The following is a 22,173-nucleotide window of genomic DNA, read 5'->3' as shown; positions in this document are numbered from 1 at the left end:
TTTGAATCCACTGAAGACACATGAACACCAAGAGAGAAAAGTCTCCAACAACGAACAAGGTTTAAGAAGAATACTGGGCCCCAATGAAAAGCAGAAAAACTTCAGATATTGCCTCAATCTTTTGCACTTCATTTTTCTTCTGCTCTTTTTTGTCTCTATTTGCATGTGTGTATCGCGTATGCATGCTAGCAAGTGTGCGCTGTGCATCTGTAGGCGTCAACCGAATTAAAGTTTTAAGTTTAACAAATTTCAACTTTTCTTCTTTAAACCAAAGAAAATCTGTTTGTGCTGGTTTCTTTGCCTTATAATTGAAAATCGGTGAACAAAGATTCACAAAGGGGGAGCTAAAAAGTGTGTTTTTAAAAAAGCCCTGTTACAGTAAGACCAGGTGAAGGCTGAGAGGGACCCCTAGACACCTTTCTCACTTGGTCGTAAACAGAAATTTGGGTGTTAGCATCCAGATTTGACCCACAGACAAACAAGAGAAATCGGAAGTGGGAAGCCAAATTGTTCCCAATCAAAAAAAAAGAGCAATATTTCAATACAAGTTTTCTTGTGGTTGTGTGTAATTGAATACTAACATGTCTGCAACTGAAGCTAGTAGCTCTCCAAGCCAGGGTGAAGTATAAGTTAAGTTGGGATAAGTTAAAAGCACTGTCTATGGAGGAGTTGAGAAAAATGGCTGAGCACTGTACATGGAAAGGCTAGGAAGTCTGAACTCCTAAGGCTAGTGGCCAACCATTTTTCCCTTGGATCTGTAGAAGCAGAAACAGGGTTAGAAGAAGACTCTGACAGGGTATTGTTGGCAAAGATACAATTGGAACAAAGGAAACTTGAATTTGAGGAAAGGGAAAAAGAGACAGGAGAGGGAGAAAGAAAGAGCCTTCCAGAAGGAGTGTGAAGACGAAGAGAGGCAGGAGAGAAAGAACCTTCCAGAAAGAATGCGAAGAAAGAGAGCTGAGATGACTTGAGTTAACTAGGGGGCGACAGAGTAACCCCAGTGAAAGCATGGCCAATATGGAGGAGCAGAATTCAGGGCTGGGTACAAAATTGTTAAAACTAGCTCAACTAATTCCAAGATTCAATGAGGAGGATGTAGAATAATGTTTTGTGTTCTTTGAGAGACTGGCAAGGAATCTAAAATGGCCAGCTGAGACCTGGCCTCTTGGACTGCAAAGCAAGCTAACTGGAAAAGCCCATGAGGTTTATTCCCTGTTGCCAGATGAGAGTTCATCACATTATGAACTGACCAAAAATGCTATCCTAGGGGCATATGAATTAGTACTCGAAGCCTATTGCCAGAAGTTTAGAACCCTCAAGAAGCAAGCTAATCAAACCTATCTGGAGTTAGAAAGAAATAAGCAGCTGGCTTTTGACTAGTGGCTGAGGGCTCTTAAAGTACAGCTCAGCTATGAGAATCTCAGGGAAGTAGTTCTGTTAGATGAACTTAACAACTCTCTTCCACTCTCCATAAAGACCCATGTAGAGGAGCAGCAGGTTCAGAGAGCCCGGCAAGCGGCCGTTGTGGCCGATGAGTTTGCTTTAATTTATAACTCAGTTTCCCAGGGGAGAACCTTTCCTAATCATCCCCACAGATCCGAAAAGGACAAAGGGTGGGAAGATGATATCTGCCCAAGCAGTCCTGGGAGAGAAAGGAAAGCAGGAGACACAGTGGGCTCTCCTCTGGCCAAAAAGGACAAAGAACAGTATAGCACAGGAACAGGCCATTCGGCCCTCCAAGCCTGCGCCGATCTTGTTGCCTGCCTAAACTAAAACCTTCTGCACTTCCGGGGACCGTATCCCTCTATTCCCATCCTATTCATGTATTTGTCAAGATGCCTCTTAAACGTCGCTATCGTACCTGCTTCCACCACCTCCCCGGCAGCAAGTTTCAGGCACTCACCACCCTCTGTGTGAACAACTTGCCTCGCACATCCCCTCTAAACTTTGCCCCTCGCACCTTAAACCTATGTCCCCTAGTAACTGACTCTTCCACCCTGGGAAAAAGCTTCTGACCATCCACTCTGTCCATGCCGCTCATAACTTTGTAAACCTCTATCATGTCGCCCCTCCACCTCCGTCGTTCCAGTGAAAACAATCCGAGTTTATCCAACCTCTCCTCATAGCTAATGCCCTCCAGACCAGGCAACATCCTGGTAAACCTCTTCTGTACTGTCTCCAAAGCCTCCACGTCCTTCTGGTAGTGTGGCGACCAGAATTACACGCAGTATTCTAAGTGTGGCCTAACTAAAGTTCTGTACAGCTGCAGCATGATTTGCCAGTTTTTATACTCTATGCCCCGACCGATGAAGGCAAGCATGCCGTATGCCTTCTTGACTACCTTATCCACCTGCGTTGCCACTTTCAGTGACCTGTGGACCAGTACGCCCAGATCTCTCTGCCTGTCAATACTCCTAAGGGTTCTGCCATTTACTGTATACTTCCCACCTGCATTAGACCTTCCAAAATGCATTACCTCACATTTGTCCGGATTAAACTCCATCTGCCATTTCTCTGCCCAAGTCTCCAACCGATCTATATCCTGCTGTATCCTCTGACAATCCTCATCACTCTCTGCAACTCCACCAACCTTTGTGTCGTCCGCAAACTTACTAATCAGACCAGCTACATTTTCATCCAGATCATTTATATATACTACAAACAGCAAAGGTCCCAGCACTGATCCCTGCGGAACACCACTAGTCACATCCCTCCATTCAGAAAAGCACCCTTCCACTGCTACCCTCTGTCTTCTATGACCGAGCCAGTTCTGTATCCATCTTGCCAGCTCACCTCTGATCCTGTGTGACTTCACCTTTTGTACCAGTCTGCCATGAGGGACCTTGTCAAAGGCTTTACTGAAGTCCATCTAGACAACATCCACTGCCCTTCCTTCATTAATCATCTTCGTCACTTCCTCAAAAAACTCAATCAAGTTAGTGAGACATGACCTCTCCTTCACAAAACCATGCTGCCTCTCGCTAATAAGTTTGTTTGTTTCCAAATGGGAGTAAATCCTGTCCCGAAGAATCCTCTCTAATATTTTCCCTACCACTGACGTAAGGCTCACCGGCCTATAATTTCCTGGATTATCCTTGCTACCCTTCTTAAACAAAGGAACAACATTGGCTATTCTCCAGTTCTCTGGGACCTCACCTGTAGCCAATGAGGATACAAAGATTTCTGTCAAGGCCCCAGCAATTTCTTCCCTTGCCTCCCTCAGTATTCTGGGGTAGATCCCATCAGGTCCTGGGGACTTATCTACCTTAATGCTCTGCAAGACGCCCAACACCTCCTTTTTGATAACGACATAACCGAGACTATCTACACACCCTTCCCTAAACTCATGATCCACCAAGTCCTTCTCTTTGGTGAATACTGATACAAAGTATTCATTTAGTACCTCGCCCATTTCCTCTGGCTCCACACATAGATTCCCTCCTCTGTCCTTGAGTGGGCCAACCCTTTCCCTGGTTACCCTCTTGCTCTTTATATACATATAAAAAGCCTTGAGATTTTCCTTAATCCTGTTTGCCAATGACTTTTCATGACCCCTTTTAGCCCTCCTGACTCCTTGCTTAAGTTCCATCCTACTGCCTTTATATTCCTCAAGGGCTTTGTCTGTTCCCAGCCTTCTAGCCCTTACGAATGCTTCCTTTTTCTTTTTGACTAGGCTCACAATATCCCGCGTTATCCAAGGTTCCTGAAACTTGCCAAACTTATCCTTCTTCCTCACCGGAACATGCAGGTCCTGGATTCTAATCAACTGACGTTTGAAAGACTCCCACATGTCAGATGTTGAATTACCCTCAAACAGCCGCCCCCAATCTAAATTCTTCAGTTCCTGCCTAATATTGTTATAATTAGCCTTCCCCCAGTTTAGCACCTTCACCCGAGGACTACTCTTATCCTTATCCACAAGTACCTTAAAACTTATGGAATTATGGTCACTGTTCCCGAAATGCTCCCCTACTGAAACTTCGACCACCTGGCCGGGCTCATTCCCCAATACCAGGTCCAGTACAACCCCATCCCTAGTTGGACTATCTACATATTGTTTCAAGAAGCCTTCCTGGATGCTCTTTACAAATTCTGCCCCATCCAAGCCCCTAGCACTAAGTGAGTCCCAGTCAATATAGGGGAAGTTAAAATCACCCACCATTACAACCCTGTTACCTTTACATCTTTCCAAAATCTGTCTACATATCTGCAGTGAAGGTGCAGTGAGCAGGACTGAGACCTGGAGACCTGTGCGCTTCCATTATAATAAAGCAGGGCATTTAAAAGCTGACTGCTGGAATCTAAAGGGAAAACCTGTAGGGTTAATCAGGGCACACCCGCTCAGTGAAGAAGAAAACCTGATGGAAAGCATAGCAGAACAAGCTGTGGCTTTAACTGCAGTAAGAGTGCAACCCAGGAAGCCTACGGCCACAAGTGCAGGAAAAGCTGATAGGATTCCTGAAGGTTATCAGGGTTTTGTGTTTGAAGGGAAAGTAACCCCATATCCCTCGAGTGGGGCAGGCAAGCCCATAGTAATTCTCAGGGACACAGGGGCCACTGGATCCCTTATACTGGGAAACGGCCAGACCTTTCCCCCCAGAGAGTGCAGCGAACACCAGAATGGTGGTGAATGGTATTGGAGGGCAGTGTATGTCTGTACCTGTACACCGGGTGCACCTGGAGTGTGACCTAGTTTCGGGACTGGTGAAAGTAGGCATTGTCCCTAGTTTGCCTGTGGATGGGGTTGACCTGCTCCTAGCTAATGATCTGGTGGGGGTGAAGGTTGTAGGCCCCCCCAGTGGTGAAAGAAAGACTGCAGGAGGTAGAGAGACAGGGCCGTGGCAGGAGACGGACCCCTGCAGTTTCCCTGAATATATAGTTGATCAGGGCATGATCAAACCAGCTCCCCCAGAGAAGACTGCATTAGCACTGCAGGCAGATGACTAGGTCTGTCTGAGACTTTCTTTGGAAAGTTAGGGACCCAGGAAATGAATTAAATGGATTGTCGCTAGCTGAGGCTCAATGAGCTGACCCAGTATTGCGAGAGTTAGCACAGGCTGCCCAGTCTGAAAGTGAAGCAGACGGATTGCTACTATTTAAAGAATGAGGTACTGATGAGGAAATGGAGTTCTCCTCACAGACCTGAGAGCAAGGAGTGGACAGTAGTTCACCAGTTAGTGCTGCCGCAGAAGTACCAGAGAGAAATATTAAGAAGGGCCAATGTGACTCTTCGTGGTTGTACATGCCGATATATGAAAGACCAAAGCCCGCATAAGACAGCAGTTTAACTAGCCAAAACTCCACAAAAATGTGGTGGAGTACTGCAGGAGTTGCCACATGTGCCAAATTGAGGGGAAACCCCAACTTACAGTGAAACCTACACCCCTAAGTCCTGTACTGGTGTTAGGAGGACCCTCCAGCAGAGAGCTGGTGAACTGTAAGGGATACCGCCGAGCACAAAGGGGGACAGGCAGGCACACAAGGCTGGCAAAGGTTTAGAAAGAGAAGGGGAAGAAGTGAACAAGAGGGCAAGTTAAAGGAAGTCTGGGAGGACTCCCAGATGAAAACCCCTACTGTCCAGTCAGCCAACCCCGAAAAATGTGAAAGGTTAGACCCCACAGCCTCCTATGTAAATGCAGACATGATAATCACTCCACCAGAGTTGCTAACAGCATTTACAGAAACCTGCAAAGACAAAGGTATACCTCTGGGGCAGAGAAACCTTGAGGGTGACGCCTCACATAGTCGAAGTGCCAGAGGGGAGTGCAGTAGAGTCTGCACAAATACCTGCAGGCAGGAGTGTCCTGTTGGACAAAGGGGAGATTAGCAAAGAATCCTCCTCCACAGTCAGAACCAAAGAGCACCACCCCTCCCCCAAAGTCAAAATCATTTGCATGACTCAGCAAAGCACTGAAAGAGAGTTCAGGATAGACCCACCCTCTACAGACTCTCTTGAAAAAAAATTACCTCAGCATGAACACAGACCCTTGGCAGCCATGGAACTGGGCAAATGGAAGAGAAACTTCCCCAAAAAAGAACATGTTTACTGGGATGCCAAAAAGGTAGGAGGCGGGCAGTTTTGATAAGTTTTCGGATTTGTGAATGAATGAGAGAACTGCATTTTTTTTTCTGTATCTTATATTTTCTCTCAACCCTTTTGATGAAATGCGCTTTTCTCAAATCGCATTTCATTCCATTGGGTGTGGAAGTATCATGCAGGCCCCACCTGCCAAGAATGAGGCACATTAATTTTGTCATGAACATTGATTTTTAATTGTTGCGAGAGCAAGGAAATGACTTGTTAAACAGACCAGCCATGGCTGGAAGAGACATTTGCATATTAACAGACAGTATTTGGAAGGACAAAGGACTTGTCCCTGACACATTCAACCCACAATGGATGCTGATCAGTGAGGGGAGTGGGAAAGTGCATTCCAGGGCCTGCTGGGGTGATGCAATCCACAGGGGCCAGGCCTGGTTAGACCAGCTAGTCACATGACTAACTGGCTGTTCCAGGGCTTTCTTTTGAACTGGCCACAGAGAGTTTGAACTTAGAAAGACAGCTCCTGGACAGCTCCTGTCCGCTCCCATCTCTTTCTCACAAGCCTTTGAATCCACTGAGGACACATGATCCCCGAGAGAAAAGTCTCCTACAGCGAACAAGGTTTAAGAAGAATACTGGGCCCCAATGAAAAGCAAGATTTAGCTACAATCAAGAACTCTACAGTGAGCTTGAATAACTGTAACAACAGCTCTCCAGATATTGCCTCAAACTTTTGCACTTCATTTTTCTTTTGCTCTTTTCTGTCTCTATTTGCGTGTGTGTATTGCGTATGCATGCTAGCGTGGACGCGTCGTGTATCCATAGGTGTCAACCGAATTTTAATAAATTTCAACTTAAACCTAAGAAAACCTGTTTGTGCTGGTTTCTGTGCCTGAAATTGGAAAGTGGTGAACAAGGATTCACCAAGGGGGAGCTAACAACACAGTGTGTTTAAAAATAAAACCCTGTTATGGTAAGACCAGGTGAAACCTGAGAGGGACCTCTGGACACCTTTCTCGCCTGGTTGTAACAAATCATATTTTATATCCAGCTGATAAACTGATCTTTCTTGTAGAAAGACAACAGAAGATAACTAAAGTTGTAGAACAAAGAACAAGAAAATGTTCATCAAATGCCATATGCCACACTCCATGTCCAGGTACTCATCTACCTACTTAATATACACACCCACTCCTGCTCATTTATGAAGTACATTATGTCACCTGTTTTTGCAAATTTGACCACTTTGCTTTGAGTTTCTGATTTTTAGATGCAGTTGTATGTATTGCACAGCCCAAATCTCAAGGGGGTGAAACTGTGGCACATGCACATTTTATATACCATGTACGATCATAAACTGCATAATCACACTCCATAGTCATTGAATTCATATAATGTTAAGTTACCCATTGTTACAATTTGCATATGTTATACTGCCAGCCTGTTCTGGCTGTGCTTGATACGTTTGTACCTATCTTGAGCTTCCATAGTATAGCTATATAATGTTATAATTCATTTAATGTTATGTAACTATGCGGTTCCAATTAGTAAAGCATCCAATAATGTTATATGGTATTTCAACCCGCCAAAGCAAATTTCAACAACCACAGATTGACTGACCAGATTGTTTACTCACAATTTTCTTTCAAGGTGGGGCTTCACATAAGGAATTGTTATTTAGGATAGGCTGTTACTTTACTGCATTCTTGACCCTATAAGAGTTGTTACTTTTGTGTAAATGAAATTAGTTAAAAAAGAAGGCATCCATATCTGAACTTGAGCTATAAGTATGAAATTATTACTGTTCTGGACACAAAGTCAAAGTCAGAGACTGAATTAGCAAAACAATTTGGGGCTGAATTTTACCGGCCCCTCGACGCTGCAGGTTGTGGCGCAGGGGCCGGTAAAATGCTGCGGGGAGAGGCCCGCCTCAATCCGCGATGACAAGACGGGCCTGCTGCATTTTACCGGCGGCGGCGAGACCTAGTTGTGGCCCCTCGCCTCTGCATGGCAGCGGCACCACAATTAGCATATGGTAATGATTACTTGCCTATGCTGGTAATACAGCTCGCCGCCTTTCCACCGACACTGCTGGATTTTTTGTTGAGCGGACGACCGTCACGTGCCGACCCATTCACGATCCGAAAAGCCGGCGGGTCCTCACTGTGCATTACGGAAGGGAGGGGGGATACACAGGGGTCTAACTCTACATTCTTAAAGGGAGGGGGGATACTCAGGGGTCTAACTCTGCATTCTTAAAGGGAGAAGGGATGGGGGATACGCAGGGGTCTAACTCTGCATTCTTAAAGGGAGGGGGCATACACAGGGGTCTAACTGCATTCCTAAAGGGAGGGGGGATACACAGGGGTTGCTCTCTGCATTCTGAAAAGGGGGAGGTCTGGGATTACTGGAGGGAAAGTAAGCCTCCGTTAACAGTGCACGCTCTGTGTTTGTGGGGAGGGTGCCAGAAAGGGCAGGAACATTAAGATGTTATGGATGGTGGGGGCATTCGACTCAGCTGGTAGGATTTTGATGTGGTCATGTTGTGCCACTCTGAGTGTTGGCCAAGATGGACAATGCCATGGCACACCGCTTAGTTGATCCAGGAAAACAGCTGATGTACCCATCAACACCAATCCATGCCCTGTTAGGAACCTTCGAGTACATGCAGGGTTCAACTTTATTTATCACATGGAAATAGGTATGACTCATCTTACATTGTGTGATCCTCTGCATGTGAGGATGTGCATGCTCCAGAGACAATATCAACAGGCAGGTGTAGAGGCCCCCAGTCATGAGCAGCAGCCCCCAAGGGGAGCCCGCCATAACGGTTGCTGTGCATCTACAGGCCCCAAATGACCTGCCATCGCATGTCAGAGCACCAGTGTCAGAGGAGATTGCACATATTGAGAGGGTGGTGACACATCTCTGTGCCCTGCTCAAGATGACCTGCAGTTCATGGGCTCCGGTGGACATCCCATGCCTTTGTTCCTCATAGTGGCAGCAGTTCTCAAGCCTGACCCTCTGCAGCCTTTTAGGGGCCCACCTGAGACCTTTGTGGGGTCACACAGTCAACAGTGCACCGCTGCATCAGGGAGGTCACCAGTGCCCTGCACCGGAGGGCCAGTGAGTATGTCCACGTCAGGATAGACTCTCACAGCCAGGCCCAGAGGGCCATTAGTTCTGGCATCATTGCTGGAGAACCATAGGTTGTAATGTTCATAGACTGCACTCCTATGGCCATCAGGCCTACTGCCAGGCTATCACCTGCAGATGTCACCATTGAAGGAACCCTCTCAAACTAGATGAAGCTGGAATGTGAACACCGCAGATGCTTGCAGTGAATGTGTGACCGCTTCTCAGGCAGCTGCCATGACACCTGGGTCTTGCACCAGCCCCAGCTGCCGCCGCTGTTCACTGAACTGACTCAGATGGAGTGGTGGCTTCTTGGACATAGAAACATAGAAAATAGGAGCAGGAGTAGGCCATTCGCCCCTTTGAGCCTGCTGCACCATTCATTATGATCATGGTTGATCCTCCAACTCAGTAACCTGTTCCCGCTTTCCCCCCATATCCTTTGATCCCTTTCGCCCCAAGAGCTATATCTAACTCCTTCTTGAAAACATACAATGTTTTGGCCTCACCTGCTTTCTGTGGTAGCGAATTCCACTGGCTCACCACTGTTTGAGATGAAAACATTTCTCCTCATCTCAGTCCTGAAAGGTTTACCCTGTATCCTTAGACTATGACCCCTGGTCCTGGACTCCCCCACCATCGGGAACAACCTTCTTGTATCTACCCTGTCAAGTCCTGTTCGAATTTTATAGGTTTCTATGAGATTCCCCCTCACTCTTCTGAACTCCAGCAAATATAATCCTAACCGACTCAATCTCTCCTCATACGTCAGTCCCGCCATCCCAGGAATCAGTCTGGTAAACCTTCGCTGCACTCCCTGTATAGCAAGAACATCCTTCCTCAGATAAGGAGACCAAAACTGCACACAATATTTCAGGTGTGGCCTCACCAAGGCCCTGTATAATTGCAGCAAGACATCTCTGCTCCTGTACTCGAATCCTCTCGCTATGAAGGCCAACATACCATTTGCCTTTTTTACTGCCTGTTGCACCTGCATGCTTAACTTCAGTGACTGGTGTACGAGAACACCCAGGTCTTGTTGCATATTCCCCTCTCTCAGTTTATAGCCATTCAGATAATAATCTGCCTTCCTGTTTTTGCTACCAAAGTGGATAGCCTTACATTTATCCACATTATACTGCATCTGTCATGCATTTGCCCACTCGCTCAACTTGTCCAAATCACCCTGAAGCCTCTCTGCACCCTCCTCACAACTCACCCTCCCAACCAGTTTTGTGTCATCTGCAAATTTGGAGATATTACATCTAAATAATTAATATATATTGATAAGGGCTATCCTTTGCAGACATGGCTCCCGACACCGGTGAGGGACATCACCACTCCTGCAGAGGAGAGACACAACGCCAGCCACTGAGCTACATGAGCCACCATTGAGCAGGAGATCGGCATGCTGAAAGAGCGCCTCCAGTGTCTGTATGGATAGGGTGATGCCCTGTACTACGGGCTGACAAGGCCATCTCCTTTCTGCACTGCACTACTACGCACCCAATAGGCCTGGCATGATGAGGAGAGACGTCAACAGGGTTCCTCCTCGGATTATGAGGACGCTGAGGACCTACAACATGAAAGACGCAAGGGAGGGCAAATGGCACCCAGGCTCTGCAGGCAGGGCTAGCAGTGAGGTAGGTATGTACAGAAGTGGCTTATCAGACAAAGGCTATCTGCTCCATAGGAACTGACATGAGCTCTGCAAGCCACACATCACCCTCGCTCACCTGCTGTGCACTAGTGCACATCTGCAGCATCTCTGTGTAAACCACTAGAGGCAGCAGCTGACTGAGTCAATGTCCATGTCACTGCATCCGTGGAGACGCTCATGTGTACTGGTGGCATGGCAATGATGTTATTGCATACGTTGGCTGTTCTGAAGGGCCAACGCTACAAAGGGATGTGATATTGTTGCTACATGCTGGCACACATCATTTGCACAGAGAAAAGGACACACATGTTGATGAGGAACATTTAGTGAAAGACATATTTATAATGCTGTGACACCCATGCCTTCCTATTTGTGTCAGTGTGTTCTCTGTGAACGTCTGTAATACCTTTTATGGTCTATTCAAGTTTCACATCCTGGAATGTGCGAATTTAAGATTATTCAACCAGGTGCAGCACGCCTACAAGAAGGAATGTTACACTTGAGTGGAAGAAGAGGATCGCAGCTTCACAGGACACTGGGACACAGCAGGGTAAGTATGTGGCAGCAAAGCAGAAAGTGCTGGGGTCACTCAGCAGGCCAGGCAGCATCTGTGGCGAGAGAAGCGGAGTTAACTTTCAGGTCTGTGAACTTGCACAAGTTAACTCTGCTTCTCTCTCTCCACAGATGCTGCCTGACATGCTAGGTTTCTGCAGGACTTTCTGCTTTGCTGCCAGATTGACAGCAGCCCCACTCTTCAGTAGTCAGATAAGTATTTCTTTTACAGCTGTCAGGAAGCAGGTGCTGGGGCGCTTAAACTAGGGCCCCAGCACCTGCTGCACAGCTGTCAAAGGGTTCCTCACTGTGCCGAATGTCCCGCCTCTCCCCACATAATATCGGGGGAGAGGCTCAGTGCAGTGATGCTAATGACCCCCCGCGCGTAATATCACGGGGGCTCTGCGGTGGCTGCTAATTGCGGGCGCCGAGCTAAGTTGAAAGGGTGCCGCCATGCAGCGTGGCGCCCGAATAAAATTCAGCCTATGGTGTCACAGGCACCATTCGCAAAATAGACAAAGAACAACAGAATTCTATCTTGAAACTGGTCAGAAACTAAGATTTCAGATGTGACATGAAATGGTTGCACAGTTCTAAAGTCGATGATGTTGGAGCAGAATATCCTAATAAGTGGTTCAAGGCAGCATATGATAAAAAATCTCCTGGAGTTTCAGAACAAATTTTATTGGGGGGAAAAGCCATCAAAACTGCAAAAGAAATTGGGTTCAGTGATCTCTAAAGTAAACTTGAGATGAATCATAAGAAGGAAAAATGATCATGCTATAACTCTTAAGCCAATGGTCAGAGAAGCCAATAAGTGACCCCTGAAATTACAAAGGAATAGCTTTCATCAGCTCTGCCTGCATTACTTGCTTCTTATGGGGGACTCGCACCTTTCAAAAAAGGAGGTGGGAACCAAGGAACTTTTGACTCATCTGGGTGCCAAAATGCGCAAATCTGAGAAGCACTCTTTTCTGTTCATCGATAAAAGTAAGTGGTAAAGATGTTTCAAAAATGTTCAGCTTTCTGGAGTTATCAATTACTGTTTCAATCAGCAATCTTGGGTAATTTCTATGAATTTTGAGGAATGCATTCAATCTCTGGACAGAAAATGTTGAGCTCAGCCTAGGAGTGTATGCATCCTGACATTTCGGGCCTAATGACTGCAGAATTGTCCATCTTTCAATGGATACCATTTCTGGACTTCACCTAGTGGATGCTGGAGTTATTAGGGTTTTTAGGGATCGCTATCAGAAGCTTCTGGCTATAAAAGATTAGCTGCTTACAAAGCCAACAGTGAATTCTTGATCACTTTGCAGGATGCCACAACTTACATTGTGTTCTTGTGAGTCAGAGTTACAACACAAACTGCTTTCACCATGCAATGAAGAAGAGGAGAAAATGCTACAGCTCAAAGATTAACTGCAGAACATTTGGGAGCGATGTCAGCAAGTAGGACAGAACCCTCCTGACGTTTCTCAAGCTGTATATTGCAGTTAGTAATTCTTTGATCACTTCACCTGAAACTCATTGTATCTTTGAGCCAACTCAAACCGAAATTAATGAAATTACTCGATAGCAAGAATTCTGCCTGTCTCAAGATGCTCTGACATTTGATATTAGATGCAATGTTCATATACTTGACTTAAAAATGTTGGTTAATTTAGAAAACAATTCAAGAAGCAATCACGTGATTGAATTTTAAAGATAAAACAATTGTAAATAACTTATTTTGATTTTTAAAAATCCTTATTACAGGAAAAATAAAGTAAAATAATGGATTTATTAATGTATTACTCTGATGTTGTTTGAAAATGTAAATACCCTCAAAACAGTCTGGAAGTGTTTGCAAGTGTTTATAAGGAAAGTTCCCCTATTGTCACAGTATGTTATAATTTTAACATCTGTAACTTTGGTGAAAGATCAGCAGAAACTTCATGCATGCATGTAAACCAGCTGTCTTGTGGAACCTGGTGCACAGGTTGACGGTCATGTTTGCCTGCAAAACAATAATGACTACATATCAAAAGTAGTGAAGGGCTTCGACACTTTGAGATTTTCTTAGGACGTGTAAGGTTCCATATAAAAGCAAGTTCTTTCCTTTCTGTTTATTTTTTTTAAAAACCCAAAGCAGATAGACATTTAGATAATGAATTAGGAGACGGAAAAGACCAAGAATATAAATAGAATACATATAAGTATTTCCAGTAAAACAACAATTCTTTTATGTTCAGATAGCAGACAAAACTCTTCAGTAGAAACGCCACGGATGATAACTACAATCTCAAAAAATGATGGGCATTCACTGATGGACAAAGATAATTTACTATGTCAGAACAATTGCTCAGGTACACTTTTTGCCAGTTATCTTAAATCGGTGTCCCCTGGTTACTGATGCACCTTCCAATGGAAATAGATTCTCCCCATCTAATCTGTCAAAATCCCTGATAATTTTGAACACCTCCATTAAAACTCCCCTTGACTTTCCGTGGTCTAGGGGAAACAATCCCAGCTTCTCTTTATATATAATTGAAGTCCCTCATCCTTGGGACCGTTCTGGTATGTCTCTTCCGCACCCTCTCCAAGGCCTTGACATCTTTTATTGAGTGTAGTGCTCAGAATTGGACACCAAAATCTAGCCGAGATCTGCGACTTTTCTCTTTTTCATCTGCTAATTTGTGCCTATATTTTACTTTCACTTTATCTTTGCTACATTCTCATCTTTTTATTTTCCCTTGCTAACTTTTTTTTTCAGTCTCTTCCTGGGACCAGAGCCATTGGGGCAGAGAATAGTTTTTAGGAAGTTTGTAATTTTTATGTGCAAGTGATTATTTTACATGTAAGATGCATTCCAGATGAAGAAAGTCAGGCTATGAATGCTTCTTAAAACATCAATTTTTGGAAAAAATGTTTCTTAAAACTATAATTGCTTTGTCTTTAGATGTTAGACCAGACTCTCCAGCACAAAGTAAACAGTGTATGACTGAAGACTCAAAACATGACAGAAGCTCAAAGATGCACCAAACTAATGATTCCTGTGAATTCAGTCACCGAGGTATTCTTTCTTTCCCTCTTTCTGTCTATCTAAAAAGACCAGATTTAAGGTTTCTGGCAGTGTTACTGTGACTTGCACTGAGTCCTCAATGATATGACTATATTTCAAAGTGTTTTATGAGCACAAGAATCATTATTTTGTTATGCCAGTTAATTTAGTGTGGATTTTAACTCCTGGATGGAAAAACAAGGGAGCTGCCGAACATTGGGTATGGTGACATTGTGGTTATGTTACTGGACTAGTAACCCAGAGGCTTGGACTAATAATCTGGAGATATGAGTTCACTCCCAATCACGGAAGCTGGGGAATTTAAATTCAATTAATTAAGTAAGTAAATGTGGAATCAAAAACTAGCATTGGTCATGGTCACTATGAAACTACTGGATTGTCGTAAAAACCCATCTAATTCACTAATGGCCTATGGGAAAGAAGCCTGCCGTCCTTACCTGGATGGCCTACAGACCCACAGCAATTTGGTTGACTCTTAACTGCCCTTTGAAATGGCCTAGCAAGCCACTCATTTTGGCAATTAGGGATGGGCAATAATTGCTGGCATTTACAGTGACACCCACATCCCAAGAATAAATAAAGAAAACTTCCCGCCCAGCATTCCCTGTAGGCAGCCTGGTCCATTTCAATGGCTGGGCCTTATTAACATCCTGCCAGTTAGCTACCCACCAAAACCAGAATAAAGAGGCAGCTGGCTGATTGGGCATCCCAGAGGCTGACCAGCAACACTCAAATAAGCTGCGGTGGAAGGGGAGTTCGGAAGGGTTCTGCAGATGGGAAGGCGGGAGCCGATGGCAGCAGATGCACTGATGTTCTTTGTCAGGCTCGCAGAAGCATTCCTTTGCCTCCTGCTGTAGGAAGAAAATCTTTTAATTCCTGATTGATGCTCCAACATTTCTTTGCCTCCTGGCTGCAGGAAGAAAGTCTTTTAATTCCTGATTGATGCCCCTGTTAGATGTCTGGCTGGTTTTACTGATCAGAGTGACCACAGTGGTAGGCTATTAACCTTACCTCAGGAGGAGAGGAGAGAAACATGAATGGACAAAAACTGCAATAAAAGTGCTTGACATATGACTGGAGCCAGGGAGATCTCTCACCCTTACTGAAACAAAAACAGAACGTGCTGGCAATACTCAGCATGTCAGGCAGCATCTGTGGAGAGAAAAACAGAGTAAATGTTTCAGGACTGTGACCTTCCTTCAGAACTGGCAAAAGTTAGAAATGTAAAAGGTTTTGAGCAAGTGAAAGGAGGGAGGGAGGAAGAAGAACAAAGGGGAAGGTCTGTTACAGGGTGGAAGGAAGGAGAGATTAAATGACAAAATGTTTCATGGTACAAAGCCAAAGGGTGTGGTAACGGAACAAGTAAAGAGACAAAAGATGTGTCTGGATGAGGTGTAAATGGGCATTTACACCTCATCCATATGCAGATACATCTTTCTTTTATTTCTTTACTTGTCCCATTACTAGTCTGTTTGTCATTTAATCTCTCCTGCCCTACTCCCTATCACAGACCTTCCCTTTTGTTCTTCATCTCCCCCCAGCCTTTCATTGCTCAAAACTTATTACATTTCTAACTTTTGACAGTTCTCATGAGAGGTCAATGTTTCTCTCTCCATAGATGCTGCCTGACCTGCTGAGTATTTCCAGTATTTTCTGTTTTTGTTTCAGATTTCCAGCATCTGCAGTTTTTTGCTTTTGTCTCACCTTAGTGTCCTGGAAATGTCATTGAACCAGTTCCTGCGTTGAAGCAATGTTTTGGGGTAATGCTGTGGGCACTCATTACTTCTGCAACCTCCTTCCAGGTCTGGAACTGGTTCTATTATATTGGAAGAGGACTTAGCTCCTCTCCCATACCTGCTGCATTAGTATCTCCATCATAATACCATGGAAAGGTGAAGCTTTTGCTCTCTAAATTTTTTATATTGCAAGCAAGTGGAATAAAAAAACACATCTGAGGGTCGCAGAACAAACAGCTAATGCTAAGAAATCACAGAACTAAACATCAGAACCTATATCCGTGAGGACCAGTGAAACAATAAAAATTGCTATGAAATCACGCAGTTAGGAGGTACCCTTTTTCTGACGATAACCATATACTTCTCTTGAAGAGCTACATTCACTTTCAATTCTAAAGGTCTGAGGTGGAAGTCCCACCTCTTAATTGAGCAGGTTGCCTGTCAGTGCTCCAAATAAAATGGCATCCCACCAATAAAATTCTAATAAGGTCTAGACATCAAAATCTGTCAGGCCTTCTAGCCATGTGAGCGAGCAGTCGGAACTAGCACTACCTGGTGGCTGCTACAACATCAGTCGAGGAAAAATCTACCCAACTGTCTCGAATTTTCATGCGGCTAGTGTCTGAAGGAGCGGAGAGCAGTCGGACCTGTGGAAACAACCGGGAGCGGATAAATCCAGCGCGGGGCTCGGGGCCTTCACTTTCAGGAGCGGAGAGCAGTCAGACCTTTTCAAGCACACCGGAGTTTTGAAAAAAAAGAGAAAAAAAGCCAACAGTGACATCACAGGAAAGCTGCAAGGTGAGTCACTGCTGTTAGGGAATAGCTCTAAATAGCTGGGTAATTAAGGTAAGAAAGGTTTACAGTTTGTTTCATATATAGTAAGTAGTGTTTTTTTTTAGCGAGTTCTATAGCAACGAGGACCAGGGAAGAAGGGCCCTAGAGTAACTGATATTATTTGACATTAAGATCTTCCAAAAGGTTAATTTAAAGGGTTAAGTCATGGCAGGAGAGCTCAAAGCCGTGTTGTGCTCCTTGTGCTTCATGTCGGAAGCCAGGAACATTTCCAGTGCCCGAGACCGGCATGTGTGCAGCAAATGTCTCCAGCTGCAGCTCCTGGAAGCCCGGGTTTCGGAGCTGGAGTGGCAGCTGGGGACACTGTGGAGCATCCACGAGGCGGAGGGTATCGTGGATAGCACGTATAGAGAGGTGGTCACACCACAGGCTCAGACTCCACAGGCAGGAAGGGAATGGGTGACCCACCGGGCAGAACAAGAGGACTAGGCAGGCAGTTCAGGAATCTCCTGTGGCTATTCCCCTGCAAAACAGATATATTGCTGGATACGGTTGGGGGGAATGGCCTCTGTGGGGAAAGCAGTAACAGCCCAATTAGTTGCACCACGGTTGGCTCTGCTGCACAGGGGAGGAGTAAAAAGTGTGGGAATGCAATAGTTATAGGGGATTCAGTTGTAAGGGGAATAGACAGGCATTTCTGTGGCTGCAAAAGATACTCCAGGATGGTATGTTGCCTCCCTGGTGCTAGGGTCAAGGATGTCTCAGAGCGGTTACAGGACATTCTGGGGAGAGTGAACAGCCAGTGGTCGTGGTACACATTGGTACAAACAACATAGGCTAAAAAAAAGGATGAGGTCCTAAAAGCAGAATATAGGGAGCTAGGAAGTAAGTTGAAAAGTAGGACCTCAAAGGTAGTGATCTCAGGATTACTACCAGTGCCACGGGCTAGTCAGAGTAGAAGTAGCAGGATATATTGGATGAATACATGGCTGAAGAGATGGTGTGAGGGGGAGGGTTTTAGATTCTTGGGACATTGGGACCAGTTCTGGGGGAGGTGGGACCAGTACATACTGGACGGGGTACACCTGGGCAGGACCGGGACGGATGTCCTAGAGGGAGTATATGCTAGAGTGGTTGGGGAGGGTTTAAACTAAAATGACAGGGGGATGGGAACCTTTTCAAGGAGTCAGAGGAGGGGGGATCAAAGACAAGAACAAAAGACAGTAAGGGGAATAAGAAAAGTGATAGGCAGAGAAATCAAGGGCCAGAATCAAACAGGGCCTCATTGAAAAACAGTGGAAAGGGGACAAGTAATGTTAAAAAGACAAGCCTTCAGTCTTTGTGCCTTAATACAGTGAGTATTCGCAATAAAGTGGATGAATTAATCGCGCAAATAGATGTAAACGGGTATGATATAGTCGGGATTACGGAGACATGGCTGCAAGGTGACCAGGGATGGGAAATGAACATCCAGAGATATTCAGTATTTAGGAAGGACAGACAAAAAGTAAAAGGCGGTGGAGTTGCATTGCTGGTTAAATCAGAAACTAACGCAATAGTGAGGAAAGATATTAGCTCTGATGATGTGGAATCTGTATGGGTAGAGCTGAGAAACACTAAAGGGCAAAAAAGCGTTAGTGGGGGTTGTATATAGACCCCCAAACTGTAGTGGTGATGTTGGGAATGGCATTAAACAGGAAATTAGAGACGCATGTGATAAAGGAACATCTGTAATTATGGGTGATTTTAATTTGCATATAGATTGGGCAAATCAAATTAGTTACAATACCATAGAGGAGGAATTCTTGGAGTGCATAAGCGATGGTTTTCTGGACCAATACGTTGAGGAACCAACTAGAGAACAAGCCATCCTAGAGTGGGTATTGTGTAATGAGAGAGGAATAATTGACAATCTAGTGGTGCGAGACCCCTTGGGGATGAGCGACCATAATATGTTCGAATTCTTCATCAAGATGGTGAGTGACTTGGTTGATTCTGAGACAAGGGTCCTGAATATTAGTGAAGGAAACTACGAAGGTATGAGGCACGAGTTGGTTATGATGGATTGGGAAACGTTACTTAAAGGGATGACGGTGGATAGGCAATGGCAAACATTTAAAGAGCGCATGGATGAACTGCAACAATTGTTTATCCCTGTCTGGTGCAAAAGTAAAATGGGAAAGGCAGCCAAACCATGGCTTACAAGGGAAATTAGAGATAGCATTAGATCCAAGGAAGAGGCATATAAATTTGCCAGAAAAAACAACTGACCTGAGGATTGGGAGCAGTTTAGAATTCAGCAAAGGAGGACCAAGGGATTGATTAAGAAGGGGAATATAGAGTACGAGAGCAAGCTTGCGGGGAACATAAAAACTGACTGTAAAAGTTTCTATAGGTATGTGAAGAGAAAAAGATTGGTGAAGACAAATGTAGGTCCCTTACAGTCAGAAACAGGGGAATTTATTATGGGGATCAAAGAAATGGCTGACCAACTAAATGCATACTCTGGTTCTGTCTTCACAAAGGAGGACAGAATTTTCATACCAGAAATGTTGGGGAACACAGGTCTTAGTGAGAGAGAGGAACTGAAGGAAATTAGTATTAGTAGAGAAAATGGTGTTGGGGAAATTGGTGAGATTGAAGGCCGATAAATCCCCAGGGCCTGATGGTATGCATCCCAGAGTACTTAAGGAAATGGCCCCAGTAATAGTGGATGCATTCATTGGTGGTCATCTTCCAAGATACTTTAGACTCTGGAACAGTTCCTACAGATTGGAGGGTAGCTAATGTAACCCCACTACTTAAAAAGGGAGGAAGGGAGAAAGCAGGGAATGATAGACCAGTCAGCCTGACGTCGGTAGTGGGGAAAATTCTAGAGTCCATTATCAAAGATTTTATAGCAGAGCACTTAGAGAACCGTGGTAGAATCGGGCAGAGTCAGCATGGATTTACAAAAGTGAAATCATGCTTGACAAATCTACTAGAATTCTTTGAGGATGTAACTAGTAGAGTTGATGAGGGGGAGCCAGTGGATGTGGTTTATTTGGACTTTCAGAAGGCTTTCGACAAAGTCCCACATAAGAGATTAGCATGTAAAAGTAAAGCGCAAGGGATTGGGGGTAGTGTATTGCGATGGATAGAAAATTGGTTGGCGGACAGGAAACAAAGAGTAGGAATAAATGGGTCTTTTTCCGAATGGCAGGCAGGGACTAGTGGGGTACCGCAGGTATCGGTGCAAGGACCCCAGCTATTCACAATATATATTGATGATTTAGATGAGGGAACTAAATGTAATATCTCCAAATTTGCAGATGACACAAAACTGGGTGGGAGGGTGAGTTGTGAGGAGGATGCAGAGAGGCTTCAGGGTGATTTGGACAGGTTGACAGATGCAGTATAATGTGGATAAATGTGAGGTTATCCGCTTTGGTAGTAAAAACAGCAAGGCAGATTATTATCTGAACGGCTATAAACTGACAGAGGGGAATATGCAGTGAGATTTAGGTGTTCTTGTCCACCAGTCGCTGAAGGTAAGCATGCAGGTGCAACAGGTGGTAAAAAAAGCAAATGGTATGTTGGCCTTCATAGCGAGAGGATTTGAGTACAGGAGCAGGGATTTCTTGTTGCAATTATACAGGGCCTTGGTGAGGCCACACCTGGAATATTGTGTGCAGTTTTGGTCTTAACTGAGGAAGGATGGTCTTGCTATAGAGGGAGTGTAGTGAAGGTTTACCAGACTGATTCCTGGGATGGTGGGTCTGACGTATGAGGAGAGATTGAGTCGGTTAGGATTATATTCTCTGGAGTTCAGAAGATTGAGGGGGATTTCATAGAAACCTATATAATTTTAACAGGACTTGACAGGTGCAGGAAGGATGTTCCCGATGGTGGGGGAGTCCAGAACCAGGGGTCATAGTCTAAGGATACGGGGTAAACCTTTCAGGACTGCGATGAGGAGAAATTTCTTCTCCCAGATAGTGGTGAGCCTGTGGAATTCGCTACTACAGAACGCAGTCGAGGCCAAAACATTGAATATTTTCAAGAAGGAGTTAGATATAGCTCTTGGGTCTAAAGGGATCAAAGGGTATGGGGTGAAAGCGGGAGCAGGTTACTGAGTTGGATGATCAGCCATGATCGTAATGAATGGCGGAGCAGGCTCGAAGGGCCGAATGGCCTACTCCTGCTCCTATTTTCTATGTTTTTATGAATTAAACTACACTGATCCCAGTGTTGTTATCTTATTCGACCCCAATCACATTCCTACTTTATAACAGTGACGAAATGTTTAACGTGCTTTATTGGCTGTAAAGCGCTTTAGCATGTCCAACAAAATACAAGTTTTTTTCATATTCTCTTCAGCACAAAGAATGCATACTTCCATCTCAGTAACATTGCCTGCCTCTGACTCTACCCCTACTCAACTGCCACTGAAGCCTTCATTTGTGCCTTCATCACCTCCACATTCAATTATTCCAGTGTTCACTTAGTAGGCCTTCCATCCTTCACCCTAAGTAAACTTCAACTCATCCAAAACTGTGCTGCCATATCCTATCCTGCACCAAGTCCCACTTGCTCAGCATTTGTCCTTACTGATCTACAGTGGTTTGGTCCAGTGCCACAGATTTAAAAATTTCATCCTTGTGCTTAAATCCTACCATGACTTTGTTGCTCCCTACTTCTATTTCAGTGCCACAAACTCCCAACCCCAAAAATCTCTCCATTCCTCTGACTATTGTAAACAGCCCCCTTTTGCACAGCATTCTACACATGCCTTCAGCTTTCTGCACCCCATGCTTGGAGGAAATTCCCTCCCTAACTCTCTCTGTCTCTTACCTCCCTCTCCACCTCAATGCCCTCCTTAAAACCCTTTTGGCAAAGCTTTTGGTCATCCCTCCCAATATCTTCTTCTTTGGCTCACTATCCATATTTTTACTTAAGCTTCTGTGAGGCACCTTTCTGCATTAAAGGTGCTGTGTATATGGAAGTTATTGTGTTATAGTTGTCATGGGGAAGGTGATAGGAGGAGTAATTAACAGTAGTACCATGTCAAATTCCTTAAGCTTGCAAGGCTTGGTGCACTGCTGCCCTTTGGGGAGTAAGTCTGGAGGGCCTAACAGAGAAAATATCTTCACACCTACCTCACGCAGTAACACATCCACTTTTCCAGCGATCAAATATTTGACCATGTTAG

At 44.8% G+C, this 22,173-nt stretch overlaps 1 protein-coding gene across 10 annotated transcripts in view; it reads left to right on the top strand.

Annotated features, from left to right (window-relative positions):
- LOC137372521 (uncharacterized) overlaps positions 1 to 22,173 on the top strand; it is a 203,681-nt gene that overhangs the window by 86,300 nt on the left and 95,208 nt on the right. For 8 of the 10 annotated variants that reach the window (XM_068036406.1, XM_068036403.1, XM_068036410.1 and 5 more), the window contains 2 exons: positions 13,625 to 13,738; positions 14,332 to 14,445. The exons of 1 other annotated variant lie outside the window; for it this stretch is intronic. In XM_068036406.1, coding sequence (XP_067892507.1) covers positions 13,625 to 13,738; positions 14,332 to 14,445 — 228 coding nt within the window. The remainder of the gene's footprint in view (positions 1 to 13,624; positions 13,739 to 14,331; positions 14,446 to 22,173) is intronic. One more of the 10 variants, XM_068036404.1, reaches the window with a different exon arrangement.

Source organism: Heterodontus francisci, chromosome 8 (genome assembly GCF_036365525.1).
Source record: "Heterodontus francisci isolate sHetFra1 chromosome 8, sHetFra1.hap1, whole genome shotgun sequence".
NCBI lineage: Eukaryota > Metazoa > Chordata > Chondrichthyes > Heterodontiformes > Heterodontidae > Heterodontus > Heterodontus francisci.
Note: the sequence above shows the minus strand (reverse complement) of the source record. Positions and strands in the feature narration are given on the sequence as shown.